Raw genomic sequence first — 14,587 nt, forward strand, 5'->3', positions numbered from 1 at the left:
ATGGACCAGAGGTGCACATGGTTGTCCTTTGCTTCCCATCTTTCAGAATGTGCTAGGGCTGCATTCTCAGGATTAGTGGGGGTCTTGCAGTCAGATCCCCAGTGATCCGCAAGTTATCGCCTATCCTGTGAATCGGGTATAACTTGCTGTGTTTGCACAACCTATTAAAGCGGTCGGCTGCATGCAAAGAACTTATGTCGCCTTGGCAGGACAGGGCATCTGATCGGTGGTCCAGAGTGTTCCTGAAAAAACGGAGCGGTTGGTACACATGCACACTGCGCACTCTATTCATTTCAATGGGACTGCTGGTGATGGCTGAATGCTCGTTCTCTGCTATCTCCAGCAGTCCCATAGAAATGAAAGGATCGGTAAAGTGCATGTGTGGCTAGCACTGCGTTCATACAGAGACACTCAGGACCCCTGGTCTCATGATTGGTGGGGGCCCTACCGATCAGAGAATTATCTCCCATCATGCCAAAAGCACGTTGTTTTTGTGGAGCAATTTATTTAACCCTTTCGGTTCTAAAGGACCAGACCCCTTTAGGGATTTCATTTTTTTATTATTCAGATTCTTTCATTATAAACATTTTTATTTTAATAATTGGTAAAACTTTTTTAAATTTACTTTTCGAAGGCCCCCGGCTGCCATGACAACCACACAGCAACCCGAGATCTTATCGCGGGGGCCGTACGGGACCCCTGAACATTGGTTGAGGCATTTAAATGCCGCTGTCAGAATTGATGGCGGCATTTAAATGGTTAACAGCTTCGATGAGCTGCGCAGCTTATCGGAGCTGTCGCAAGCACTCGCATTGTATGGAGCAGGATCAACCCGCGATCCGCGTACATACATAACCCTAAGCTCCAGGATGTAACTGTACGTCCTGCGTCGTTAAGGGGTTAAAGGGAGCCTGATAGCACTTCCAAGCATATCAAGATGCCTACAATTACAGATTACTGGGGTAGAGCTGGTCCCAAATCTGGTTACAGTTCCTACAGACATCATACCTTAAGAAATTGCCTTTTAAAATTTCTTGTGCCGCATGCAAATCTCAGCCAACTGGACTGGTGGGCAAGCTGGACTGTCCCTCCCAGAATTCCTTTCATAACCTCTCCTCTGGGTGACTCTGTGATGTCTCCTACTTCCACAGGATGATTAAGGTTTTGCTCAGGTGCCGGGATACCGGGGAGGATCTCAGTCCTAGGAGGATGAATCTGTGAACAGCAGCACGGCTGAGCTCGGAAACGTCATCCATATTGCACAGTCAGAGGGGTGTTATGGAAGGAACTCTTGTCTGAGATGGTCCGTCTCACCCTCCACACTGCCTGGCTTGCCCAGAAATGCTCAAAGGTTCCCTTTAACTCAAAATTCCCTAACAGGGTATTTGAACATAGATTTTATAAACCAGACAATCCCTTTAAGAATGGCACTGCTTTGTAAATCTAAAAGTGCCCATACACAGTAGACAAAAGTTGTTGAAAATAGATGATTTCAACCAAAACATTCATTAGTTGGGTGAAATTTAACAACAACCAACTATGTCAGTCTGTTATTGTCTGGAAGGAAGTTACCCACTTTTGAATTTTTTGGCCGATAGTTGGGCAAAAGATCTTTCATCCATGAACGATCTCTCTTTGAATGATCCCAGCAAGATCTTTCATCCGTGCCCGGTATCGTTGAACATATCTGGTAAGTAGAGATGAGTGAGCATACTCGTTAAGGCAAATTACTCGAGCAAGTAGTGTCTTATGCGAGTACCTGCCCGCTCGTCTCTAAAGATTCGGGTGCCGGCGGGAGAGAGCGGGAAGGAACGGGAGGGGGTGGATCTCTCTCTCACTCCCCCCCTGTTCCCCCCTGCTCACTCCCGCAACTCACCGTTCTCCCCCGCCGGCACCCGAATCTTTTGAGACGAGCGGGCAGGTACTCGCATAAGGCATTACTCGCTCGAGTAGTTTACCTTAGCGAGTACGCTCGCTCATCTCTAATGGTAAGTATGAAGGACTTTGTTGGCCAACATGTACTAAAATGTGTATCGATCATTCACTAGACAATTGTTCAGTCGTTGGTTCTTCAACAATCAGCCTACTTTTGTCTGATGTGTATGGCCTCGTTAACAATTCCTAATTAGAATTCATTAGGCAATTGCCATGAAGCGGTTTCCTGGTATATGACAGTAGGTTCACTTGAAAATCAGTACACTTTACCAACTCTGACTTCTTTCTTTGAGTTTCAAAGTTTAATATAATTCTAATTTTCACCATTGGACGCCTACTGAGATATGTCTGGTCAGCGTCGGTAGGTTGAGTGAATACACATTAACGGCATAAGTGTAAGTTATAGAGTTTATTACTTTGCGAAAGCCAGCTATATCACATAAATATACAGAGTAGTCTGATCTCTGCAGCAGGGCTAAAGACTCTGATGTGGACAGATGGGATGGCGAGAGAAGAAGGGGCAACACTAACTCAAGAGACAGCAGTTTGGTTCCAGTCTGTAGACAGGTAAGGCAGCTGAAGAGATTAGGGAAGTTCCACAGATGCAGCTTGCTTGTCACCCACTTTATCTGTAACAGAAGAGTGCACAGTGTCATAGTTACATACGCCTTATAGGGATTTTGATGCCAGCGACATCCATTGAATAATCCATAAATGTACGACTGATAAGACCACTGCAATCTCAAAAATGGGTCATGCTGGCGACGTGTGAATATTAGAGATGAGCGAGTATACACGCTAAGGCACATTACTCGAGCGAGTAGTGCCTTAGCCGAGTATCTCCCCGCTCGTCTCTAAAGATTCGGGAGCGGTGGGGGAGAGCGGGGAGGAACGAAGGGGAGATCTCTCTCTTCCCCCCCGATCCCCCCTGCTCCCCGCCGCAACTCACCTGTCACTGGCGCCGGCCCCCGAATCTTTGGAGACGAGCGAGGAGATACTCGGCTAAGCCACTACTCGCTCGAGTAATGTGCCTTAACGAGTATACTCGCTCATCTCTAGTGAGTATGCATGATCATTCCCAATTTAATTAACTTTTCCTAGTAATGACATTTATCCCCTGTCCTCAGAATAGGGAATAAACGTCTGATTGCTGGACTGGGTGCAATTGCTTGGACCTCAAGTGATCCAGAAATCTGTGCACCCCTTGTCTTCCATGTGAATGGAGAGGTGGTGCACATATATGACCACCACTCCATTCATTTCATTGGTATAGAAGGAGATCAATGCATTCAGCTATCTTCATCTGTGTCACAGTAGTGAATGGAGTGGTGATGGTCACACATGCAAACCACCACTCCATTCACATAGGGAATTTAGGGTGCGCAGACAACGGGTTCATTGGGTATGCCTGCAGTCAGACCTACCATGATCAGACATAGGGGATAAATTCTCATTAGCGGTTAAACCCCTTTGAAGAGATTCTGTCATCAGGATCATGCTGCCCGGGCAACATGCACCAAGGACATGGATGCCTGCTGCTGCTGTGAATGTTTTATCCTAAAACGTTGCAGCGTTTCAGAGTAAATACACTTGGAAGTTTGATTCAGAGCTGCGCTCTGAGTCATGGTTGTGGACTGCACTGGCTTCTCTCGACCAGCATCTTCTAAAGTGATAGCTCTCTCTATACACAGTAGTCAAAGTTCAAACGCTGCTGCGTTCAAGAATAAAACACTCTCATAGGCAACAGGCTTCCCTATCTTGGGTTCATGGTGCCTGTGGTTCAGACAACAGTAGCCTGATGACAGAATCCCTTTAAAGGCTATGGAAACCTTTGTGCATGAATTGTGAATACATACATAATTTACTAAGTCCCTTCAGAAAAAAATGATGCACTTATCTGTTTTCACATTGAGTTTTCCTTTTCATGCATCTAGAAAGCTTCATACTTGGATTGCATTATCTCCTACATTCAAATTTCAGGCTTGGGAAGGGAGGATGACACTCCCAGCACTGATCAATTGGTCTATCTCATGTATGTGCATAAGCTAAGCTCTCCCTCTGTTCTTCTTTCTCAGAGGCTGTGTAGCATAACTACACCTACTCAATACTACACAGCTATCCCTCTGTCTTTCCCATCCTCTCTCTGAGGGGCTACTGTCCCAATTCTCCTATGTTATTAATAAGAGCAGAAAATTCACATGGAGTGAATTACAGAACTCTGTAACAGTAGCTTTCTCTGCTCTGTCCTCCTGTTCTCCTCCACCATCATACAGCTCTCTGTAATAGCTCAATGGAAAGGCAGTGAATACACATGCACAACAGGAGAGCAGGCTAGGGCAGGAGCTGAGAAACAACCCATAAGTTTACTCTAAGTGACAGAATTGACTAAACTTTTAGTCCTCTGGGCTGCAGTGCCTTGGAAAACAATGCAAGCATAGAAATTAGAGATGATCGAGCGTACTCGCTAAGGCAAACTACTCGAGCCAGTAGTGCCTTATGCGAGTACCTGCCCGCTTGTCTCTAAAGATTCGGGTGCCAGTGGGGGAGAGCGGTGAGTTGCGGGAGTGAGCAGGGAGGAGCGGCGGGGAGAGAGTGAGAAAGAGATTCCCCCGTTCCTCCCCACTCTCCCCTGTCGCTCCCCGCCCCCTGCCGGCACCCGAATCTTTAGAGACGAGCGGGCAGGTACTCGCGTAAGGCACTACTCGCTCGAGTAGTGCCTTAGCAAGTACGCTCGCTCATCTCTAATAGAAATCAAACCCATTACAAAAAGTCTTCATTTCCAAAAACACATTGCTTAAAAAAAAGAGTGCAAAGCTGTACGTAGCCTTTAAGTCTAGTAGGAAGGAAAACCTTTTTAAGTTTGCATGTAATAATATTAAAATTACCAAACTATATAATGTTCATCAAATGTAACAGGTAAATAATATTTATAGTTCAGATTTCCATAGAGTAGCACCCTGCAGACTATGGCCTGGCGGTTACAAAACTACAACTCCCATTATTGCACAAAAATACCCTAATAATAAAAACATCTGCCTGACACAACTGGAACAGCCTCAGGTGAGAAGAGAAAGTGTTAACATTGACTCTGGTTTTCCTATTGCTGGAAATGTTCTACACAAAGTCATTGTTAGGGTCCAATCAGAAGTGACCTTACCGTAATGTCACTCCCTGTCCCTGGCATCCGGAGACTGGAAAATTATGTTTTCCTAAGCCATAATTCACTTTCAGTAATGTAACTGTGGAAAGACCCTTAGATTTTCCATTTCAGGACGACGGTAAAGTACTGACATGCACTCATTGGCCCAAATCTCTTACTGAACACTAAGAGGGCTATAAAAGTATGAAAAAGTTGACAAAATTCAAGAGGCTTTTAGTATTTTTTTTCATTCTTAAGACTAAGGTTATATTAATGTAATTAGTGATGAGCGAGCATTGCCCTTAGCGAGTACCTGCCCGCTCGAGAGAAAAGGTTTGGCTGCCGGTGGCGGGCAGGGAGTGGCGGAGAAGAGCGGGGAGGAACGGAGGGGAGATCTCTCTCTCCCTCTCTCTCCCCTCGCTCCCTCCTGCTCACTGCCGCAACTCACCTGTCCCCCGCGCCGGCACCCGAACCTTCTCTGCCGAGCGGGGAGATACTCGCTAAGGACAGTGCTCGATCGAGCAATTGTCCTTAGCGAGTATGCTCTTCATCTCTAATTGTAATATATCACTTTTGGTCATGAGTTGTTCTACCTCGGGGTTTTCTTTTTTTTACCTACATTGGTCAACAATCCTGCACTGATGGCAGGTAGAAAAGGGTTGTGAAGTCCACGTGTAACAGGCAGAGGGCCATACATTTCATAGTGGCTGTGCCTGGTTTAGCAGCTCAATCCCATTTACTCGAATAGGATGGAGCTGCTCCTAGTCCATGTGACCAATGCAGGTGACGTCACTGGCCTGAAAAGAGGCTACATCACTCCCCTGAGCACAGCTGCCTCTTCAATCTACTGATCGGAGGGGTTCCTGAGCAGCAGACTCCATCGATCTGACAATGATGATGTATCCTGAGGATAGGTCATCAATATCTTACTGCAGAAAACCCCTTTAATGCTAATTTATTCCTCCAAGTTGGTTTAAAGAAACCCAGTTATGTCCTATGAGAAACATATCTGCCAGCCAGGTCCTTGCAGATTATTCCGCAGTTCTGTTTTTGTTGTAGCCTTCCTCATTCGCCTGTAACAGCTCTTGATACTAGTCAAATGGGTGGGGTGGTCTACAATACAAAGTCTAGTGTCAATGACCGATGTGTCATCTGATTGACACTGAGAATTGAAGATCGCCAAAATGACAACGTATTGACTAGTATCGGAATCCAAATGTAACAGAAGTCATTGTGCACAAACGATGGGGCTAGAACAGAAAAACAACGGAGGAATAGGCTGCAAAGGTCTGTAGCCTGATCTGCTTGTCAAAGGTTGTAACAGGTCCCATATAGCCGGTTCCCATATAGCCGGACACAATTGATGCTATATTGGTGATTTTTGTGCAGCATCCATAGTCGGACAGAAAAATGCTGCCGGCAACGCTTTTCTATTCGGTGCAGGAAGGTATCCGGGATAAAAACTAATGCACTGAATGCTATTAATGATCCCTGGTAAACTATGGGGTCAATTCTGGTACCAATTTCATCCAGCTTTAGGGCGAGCACCCACTGGCGTTTGCGTTCTCCGCGGGGAAAAAACGCTGCGTTTCTCGCGTTTTTCCGCGCGTTTTTCGCGGCGTTTTCGCGGCGTTTTGCGTTAATTTCCATTGACATTCATGGGTGCATTAGGAGAAAAATAGGGACACATATGCAACTGACAGTTCCTATGTTAAAAACGCAAACGCAACGCAAAAAAAACGCCAGTGGACAGGAACACATGTTATCTCTATGCCTGTGCAGGAAAAACGCAAAACGCAAAACGCAGGTAAAAAAACGCCAGTGGGTGCTCGCCCTTACACTGTAATACTGATAGGGAAAGAAGCTGGACAGCCACAGGACACCCACGTGCACGCACACAGGACACCCACGTGCACGCACAGAGGACACCCACGTGCACGCACAGAGGACACCCCTGTGCAGCACACAGAGGACACCCACGTGCACGCACAGAGGACACCCACGTGCGCGCACACAGGACACCCCTGTGCAGCACACAGAGGATACCCCTTTGCAGCACACAGAGGATACCCACGTGCGCACACAGAAGACACCCACGTGCGCACACAGAAGACACCCACGTGCGCACACAGAAGACACCCACGTGCACCCACACAGAACACACCCACGTGCACCCACACAGAACACCCACGTGCACCCACACAGGACACCCACGTGCACCCACACAGGACACCCACGTGCACCCACACAGGACACCCACGTGCACCCACACAGGACACCCACGTGCACCCACACAGGACACCCACGTGCACCCACACAGGACACCCACGTGCGCCCACACAGGACACCCACGTGCGCACACAGAGGATACCCACGTGCGCACAAAGACACCCACGTGCGCACACAGAGGACATCCACGTGCACCCACACAGGACACCCACGTGCGCCCACACAGGACACCCACGTGCGCACACAGAGGATACCCACGTGCGCACAAAGACACCCACGTGCACACAGACAGGACACCCACGTGCACACAGACAGGACACCCACGTGCACACCATTTTCCACTGATCACTGCTAAACAATGCTAGAAAACATTGGGCCTCATTCAGTTTTCCTGCATGCAAGAAAAAAAGCATGATACATGGACATAATAAATGGACACATGCTATGAATACAGATATAGACAAGGACGTACGCACTCATTAACCTTGGTCAGTCTTTTCACACACCGCAGTTGGACATGCTCATATGAATAAAGTCTTAGAAGTGTTTTGCTATAAGATCAATATGTAACAGCAAATACGAGGTTAAGCAATCCTGTACTTGCAGCTAAGCCAGTATTAATTCATTGCCAACTGTGGGAGTTTGTGTCTGATAACTGCTGAAAGTTTTTCTAGTGAAGTATTCTAGTTTCCAGAAAATGTAAGAAAAAAAATCAGACTGCAGAAATTTATACCAAAAGGTTATTATAGTACATCCCACAGAGCTCCTTCTGCTGCGCTTTCTACCCCTTTCACAACTTATGGGTAGTTGTTTTCATGTGATGTACACACAGAATCTATAAAGCCCCATTTACACACAATGATTATCGCTCAAAATTCGCTCAAACAATGTCTTTTGAGCGATAAATGATGTGTGTAAATGCTACCATCGTTTGCTTTTTGGCCGAACAATGATTTTTAGTTGAGTTTAAAATCCATCCCTAGCCAGAGAGCTGATAGCAGTGACCGCAGGATGTGATTCTCCACGGGGAGCGCTGATAACATTGTATTAAGCTGCAGTCCTGCGGGAGAACAAAGGGGCTGTATGCAGATAACAGACCACCTGCTATCTGCATACAACAAAGGGAGGCTCATTTACATGCAAATGAAGCTAAAAAGCTACTAATGGGCATTAGTGCTCATTAGCAGCTAATGCAAAATGATCGCTCAAACTGTCAATCATCCTATCTTTTGAACGAATTTTGAGCGATCATCTTTGCGTGTAAATGGGGCTTTAGTAAATTAGCAGGTGAAGAGCTTTGGTGGGTAGAAGAGTCACCAAATCTACATACTTTTATACCTAATCACTTATTCCATTAAATCAATCAATTGTTCATTCAATCGAGATGGATTTTCAGTCCTTCTATGGTTCATTCTCATCCATACACATCTATCGATTACTATATTTTTGCGTTCACTCAGGGTCATGTTGGTTCAGATGTGACGGTGTCATGCCAAGGAGTTCTTGGATGGCATTTCCTCCTACTTCCACTGACCATTCCCAGCATGAGTGTCTTCTCAAGTGAATTGCTGTACATGACATGGCTGAAGTACATTACTGGTCAAACGTTTTAGAACACTTCAGTGTATCCAGTTATTTTTTTACATTAACAATAATGTAAAATGGTTCAAAAGTAAGTTAAAAACATTTAAAATTCGAATTTTTAACCTGAAACACAACATTAGTCAGAATTTATGATTTTTTTCAGGGAACACATGAAGGGCAGCTGCTCTACAGCACTGCATCCAATTTAAACCATAATTTGATTTCTAGCTGTTCCTACAGTTGTCTCGAGTTTTGTAGATTACTTTCAAACTCTCTGATTCTATATACCCAGTTCTGAAACAGACTGCATCACAACACTCACTAGGGCAAGATTTGGACTGTTTTGCACTTCAGGACAGAGCACATTGCTATCATAATGGCAAGAAAAAGGCAATTACCCAAAGAAGACAGACAAACAATTATAAACTTAGAAGTAAGGTCTGTGCTACAGAGAAATTGCCAAGAATGCCAAGGTGGCAGTCAGTACAACTTCCGATACCATCAAGAGGCACTTATCATATGGTCAGCACCTTAATGTGGATGGAACAAATTCAAAAATACAAAGCCAGTGAAAATGTAAGGACTTACCTGGCATAAGCGAGAAGGACCCTGAGGGGGACCAACCCACCAGCACCCGAAGTCCTAGTACGTTCTAAATAGGTATCCTAGTATCCCACATGGGAATCCATACTGGAGAGTAGCCGTAGACAGACCCACAATTCAAGTGAAAAAATTGGAAAAGGACAATGTAGTGAAAAGAAAAAATGTCAGATGCGCTCTAAGAGAATCCTTATAAAGAAAAGTGTGGGACTTACATCAGGAGGTCCCTGGCTGTCATGACTTCCGCATGGCTTCCTGCAATCTCATTGTGGAGGGCTGTACGGGACCTCCGAACATCGTTCGGGGGATTTAAATGCCGCTGTCAGAATTGACAGTGGCATTTAAAGGGTTAACAGCTCCGATGAGCCACACGGCTTACCGGAGCTGTTGCCGATAAGAAACAGCCAGCAGCCACGAAATACAGAGCAAGATCGCCCCACAATGTATGGAAGGAGATCGCCCCATGATCTCCCTTCATACATGTCCTGCAGTTGCAGGCTGTCAAAAGGCTTATTAAGGACTTAAGACCAGATGCCCCACTAAGTGTTAACATATGTAAATAAATACTACTTTTGATTCTTGCTTCAGTGTCCTATTACTTTTGGTGGAATAATGTATTTATATGGATACATTTAGTTACCAGTCTGCGTGTCCATCGTGTCTGCTCTGTCTTCCAGTAAAGTCTGGTTGAGAAGGGTTTCTAGATTGTTACTCGGTGGTCCTTCATCCCCTGAAAACCAACAGCAAAATTAGCAGCTTATAAGTAATTTATCTAATAACTCGTGTCAAATATGTGGCACTCTCTTGTTCTTACCTTTGCCACAGTCCACACCGCACTCCACGCATTCTTCTGGTTCGTTAGATGTGGGATGTTCTTCACCAGTTTCATTGTCATTTGTGCTTTCTTCATCATCATCATTTTCATCATCACTGTCACTAAGAGACCCTAGGGACTGCAGATGAGATTGGACTAAGCGCTGGACGGCTGCAAATCACAATAGGAAATGTTAGAGGAGTCAGAATAAAACTCCGCATCTAGTTAGACCTAGAACTAAACTATTTTTATCACCGAGGCAGAAAAGTTCCCACTGGAACAAAAGTCTAAATCACTGATGGGAACCACTAATAATAATTATTATTAGTGGTTCCCATCAGTGATTTAGAACTAAACTATTAGATCGATACAGCTAGACGGTAACATTGTAATATCAGCATACATACTCAATGGACACTTTTTTTTTAGAGACACTGGCACTTTCCAGCTTGGAGCTAACCTATATGGAAATTAGACAAGTGACCCTGGAGTGCAGCATAAAATCAAGGCTTTCCAAGGATCAGTTTCAGAGAACATCCACATTAGAATGGGAAAATCGAGCAATCCGAGCCCTGGTCATCGAAGCTAAACTGGGTGGAGCCAGGATTTCCCTACCAACCTTGTGGTCTTGTCTCTTGCAACAATCAGGGTTGCCAAATGTCCATAAATTCACGGACAGTCCGCAAAAGATGGGTGTTTTTTTCTGCCGTCAGTAGTGCCGTCTTAGAATAGGGTGTAGGCTCACGGCAAGTGATGTCTGATGAGTGCCTGCACTGAGGACGTTAGAAGGTACTGTGTGTTGGTGCACTGGCACTCTGGTTAATGGAAGTACATTAATTCGTGTTCATGTACTTGAAAACTTTATGGACAAGGGCTGCTACCCACTACACCACAGGGAATACTCCACTAAAGACACATACTGATGACATGGTCTCCAGCACTATCATATAGGTATGTATACGCACATTATATTTCGTAATATATATATATATTGTGAGGTACTGAGGGGCGTAGTGGTGGACGGTCGCTACGTCGCTCTAAGTTCCGGTACTATGCATAAGGGGACTGGAGGAAGGTCATGTCCCGCTCTTGAAGACGTAAGAAACCAGGACCGTAATGTGGTCTCCAGCAAGTAGTTGCTGGAGATCTGTTCTTTAAAAATATCTTGGCCTGGTTTTTTAGGAATGGATGGCAGGTTGGTAGTGGGGCTGTCCATTCTACCTCCTCCACTCCAGGGTGTGGGAGAGCTCAATCAGCCCAGGTGCTGAGGCTGAGCCAGCATAAGTGTGCACATAAATAGCAGGTGCACGGACACAGGGGAGCTAAGATGGCTGCTGGACCCTAGCAGCCTGTGTGACCGGCTTGGAGATTGAAGCCCTGCTGTGCGCTGCACCTGCTAAGTGCGACCTGATCAGGCTGGGACGACCTGATAGCGGTATTTTGGACTATTATTTGTTTGCCTGAAGCTAAGGCTGGACTTTTGTGTTGCTGTTATGAAATAAACGCAGGACATGCCTACTTTTGGACTGCATCCGCTGGTTTTCAGTCTCTGAATATCGCCAAACCCGCACGCTACCGAGCTGTCCTCCCACATTATATGTATGTGTGTGTGTGTATATATATATATATATATATCAAAGTTGTTGTCCTGTGCAGGTGGCTTTTTTGTCATGTTAGAAAATCTGAGAAGCACAAATATTTTCAGATTTATTTCCACCCGTTATCTGTACAATTCCATTAACAAACAAACTGAAATCTTTCAGAACTGAAAAATAAAAGCTATAATAATGTGGCTACATAAATATACACACCCTAAAACAAATACTTTGTAGTTGTACCCTTTGACTTTATGACAGCATTCAGTCTTTTTGGGTAAGGGTCTGTCAGCATGGCACATCTTGACTTGGCAATCTTTGCCTGCTCTTCCTTGCAAAAGTGTTCTAAATCTGTCAGATTGCGGGGCATCTCATGCGTAGCGCCCTCTTCAGGTCGACCCTCAGATCTTCAATGGGATTCAGGTCTGGGATCTGGCTGGGCCAGTCTAAAACTTTGATTTTCTGCTGGTGAAGCCAATTTTTTGTTGATCTGGAGGTCTGATTTGCTTTGGGTCGTCGTCACATTGAAAGGTGAAATTCCTCTTTGTCTTCAGCTTATTACCAGAGGCATGACAGTTTTGTGCCAAAATGGACTGATATTTGGAACTGTTCATAATTCCCTCCACATTGACTAAAGCTCCAGTTCCAGCAGCAGAACAACAGCCGCACATATAATGCTGCCTCCACCATCTTCACTGCGGGTATGGTGATCTTTTGGTGATGCGCAGTGTTGGCTTTGTGTCAAACATACCTTTTGGAATTATGGCCAAAAGTTCACCCTCGGTCTTATCATACCATAACACGTTCTACCACAAACTTTTGGGCAGACTTGATGTAGATTTTCGCAAAACATAGCCAGGCTTGGATGTTTTTCGTTGCGACCCTATTCAACACTGCAACAGTAATCTGCACTCTGTAGAAGGCGAAATGCAGTAATAAAAATACTACAAAGTTTATTAGGGTCACTCTGAGAAATGGTCTAGAAACATAATCCATAACCCCAAGTAGATAGGGCTCCTGCACGTGGATGGATTTGATTTGCAGAATCCGGGGCCAGCAGCTGCCCCCAAATTCCGCAGCAAATACTGCCCATAGCCTCCTATGGAGACCCGCTGCTTCCTGCACACAAGTGGAAATTTCCGCTCATGGCAGAAAAATCTCAGCATGCTCCATTCTATGTGGTTTTCAACACCAGCGGCTTCCATTGAAGTCAATGGATCCGTCCTGCAGCCCTTCTGCAATGAGTACTGCAGAAGGGTTGCGGGATCCATGTCATTGCCTAGCGACAGCGTGCCGGCCAGCGCTCCTGAATTACAGAAAAAGAAGAATTGGGACAGGTGAGCGGGGTCACCAGCCAGGCACAGGGTCATGTACTGCTGCGGGATCCCGCATGATGGATACGACCCCATCGTGTGCAGGAAGCAATAGAAAGAAATAACTAACCAAGATAATACAATCTCACATATATTGACTAGGGGGGGCTAGCTACATAGTGAATGAATTAAAAAAAAAAATCACAGGAGTGACCCTTTAACATCCAATGTCCCCTCTCACTCACCCCCTAAAAAAAAAGTTACATAGATACTCTTTAATCATAACTCACAAGAAAGGTTGTATATTAATGTAACTGACTGACAATGGAGAAGATCAGTACAACACATTTCAGATGGGGGCTCTGGCATCAATGGGAAGACTGAAAGTAGTATCTGCAAACGACATCATATCTGCTGGCGGATTCATGATGCTTCACATTTTAGGGGCATGGTTTGGGCATTATGCTGTCTGTGATCTTTTGTTTAGTTGCCCAAGAAAAACTTGTTGAGGAGGTTGACAACCCTGGCAACAGTTGTTGAGAGTATACCAAGAGTGGTGGGATTGAGGAAAAACATTCAGTGAAAGGGGATCCTGTGGGTGGAAACAGCTCTTGGGCAAAAGGGGTCAGGAGAGGATGTCAAGAACTGAACAGGTGGTGCACAGTCAAGCAAAATGCAGCCAAATACAACCTTGGTGCTCCAACTAATGCGTCCAAGTGCACATCTTATCATACTTTAGCACGGATGGGCTATAACAGCAGATGATCAGTTCCAGCGTTATTGCTCTTTAAGTGGGAAAAAGAGCAGAAAAATGGGATCACTGAGAAGTGAAAAAACATTGTCTGGTCAGATGAATCCAGATTTCAGTTGCACCATGCTGATGAGAGGGGAAGAATTTGATGCAAGCAGCATGAATCAATGAACCCTTATTCTCAGGTGACAACAGTTCAGACAGGAGGAGGTGCAGTAATGGTATGGGGAATATTATCTTGGCACACCTTGGGTCCTCAGATATCTGTGGATGGATGCCATGCTGAATTGCTGTAGTTCTGAAGGCCAAAGGAGGTGCAACAAGCTACTAGATGGAGGGCTTTAATAAAGTAGCTATTCAGTGCCTGCCAGGATAATACCAGTTAGTTACCAATTACACACAAGCTAAAGGGATCTCTCATCAAGACAATGCTGTTGCAAAACAAACTATTCTTATTTGGTTTACAAGATATAATGAGGAAGCAATCCTAGATCTGCCAGGCAAACAAACCAGGTAGTACAAAAAAGCATATTGACAAGCAAAGTTCACAGGAGAGATAATGTGCTAGATGGGTGGAAGATATAATCAAAAGCGTTACAAAAAACTATATATATCAACATAAATTAA

At 45.1% G+C, this 14,587-nt stretch overlaps 1 protein-coding gene across 2 annotated transcripts in view; it reads right to left on the bottom strand.

Moving 5' to 3' along the window:
• Positions 1 to 2,329: 2,329 nt before the first annotated feature.
• Positions 2,330 to 14,587, bottom strand: part of PPP1R1B (protein phosphatase 1 regulatory inhibitor subunit 1B) — a 57,923-nt gene continuing 45,665 nt past the window's right edge. For both annotated transcript variants that reach the window (XM_066586852.1, XM_066586851.1), the window contains exons 5-7: positions 10,302 to 10,472; positions 10,128 to 10,217; positions 2,330 to 2,564 (exon numbers count right to left, since the gene is read on the bottom strand). In XM_066586852.1, the coding sequence (XP_066442949.1) occupies positions 2,521 to 2,564; positions 10,128 to 10,217; positions 10,302 to 10,472 (305 nt within the window). In that variant the 3' untranslated portion in view covers positions 2,330 to 2,520. The remainder of the gene's footprint in view (positions 2,565 to 10,127; positions 10,218 to 10,301; positions 10,473 to 14,587) is intronic.

This window comes from Eleutherodactylus coqui, chromosome 13, assembly GCF_035609145.1.
Source record: "Eleutherodactylus coqui strain aEleCoq1 chromosome 13, aEleCoq1.hap1, whole genome shotgun sequence".
Classification (NCBI taxonomy): Eukaryota; Metazoa; Chordata; class Amphibia; order Anura; family Eleutherodactylidae; genus Eleutherodactylus; species Eleutherodactylus coqui.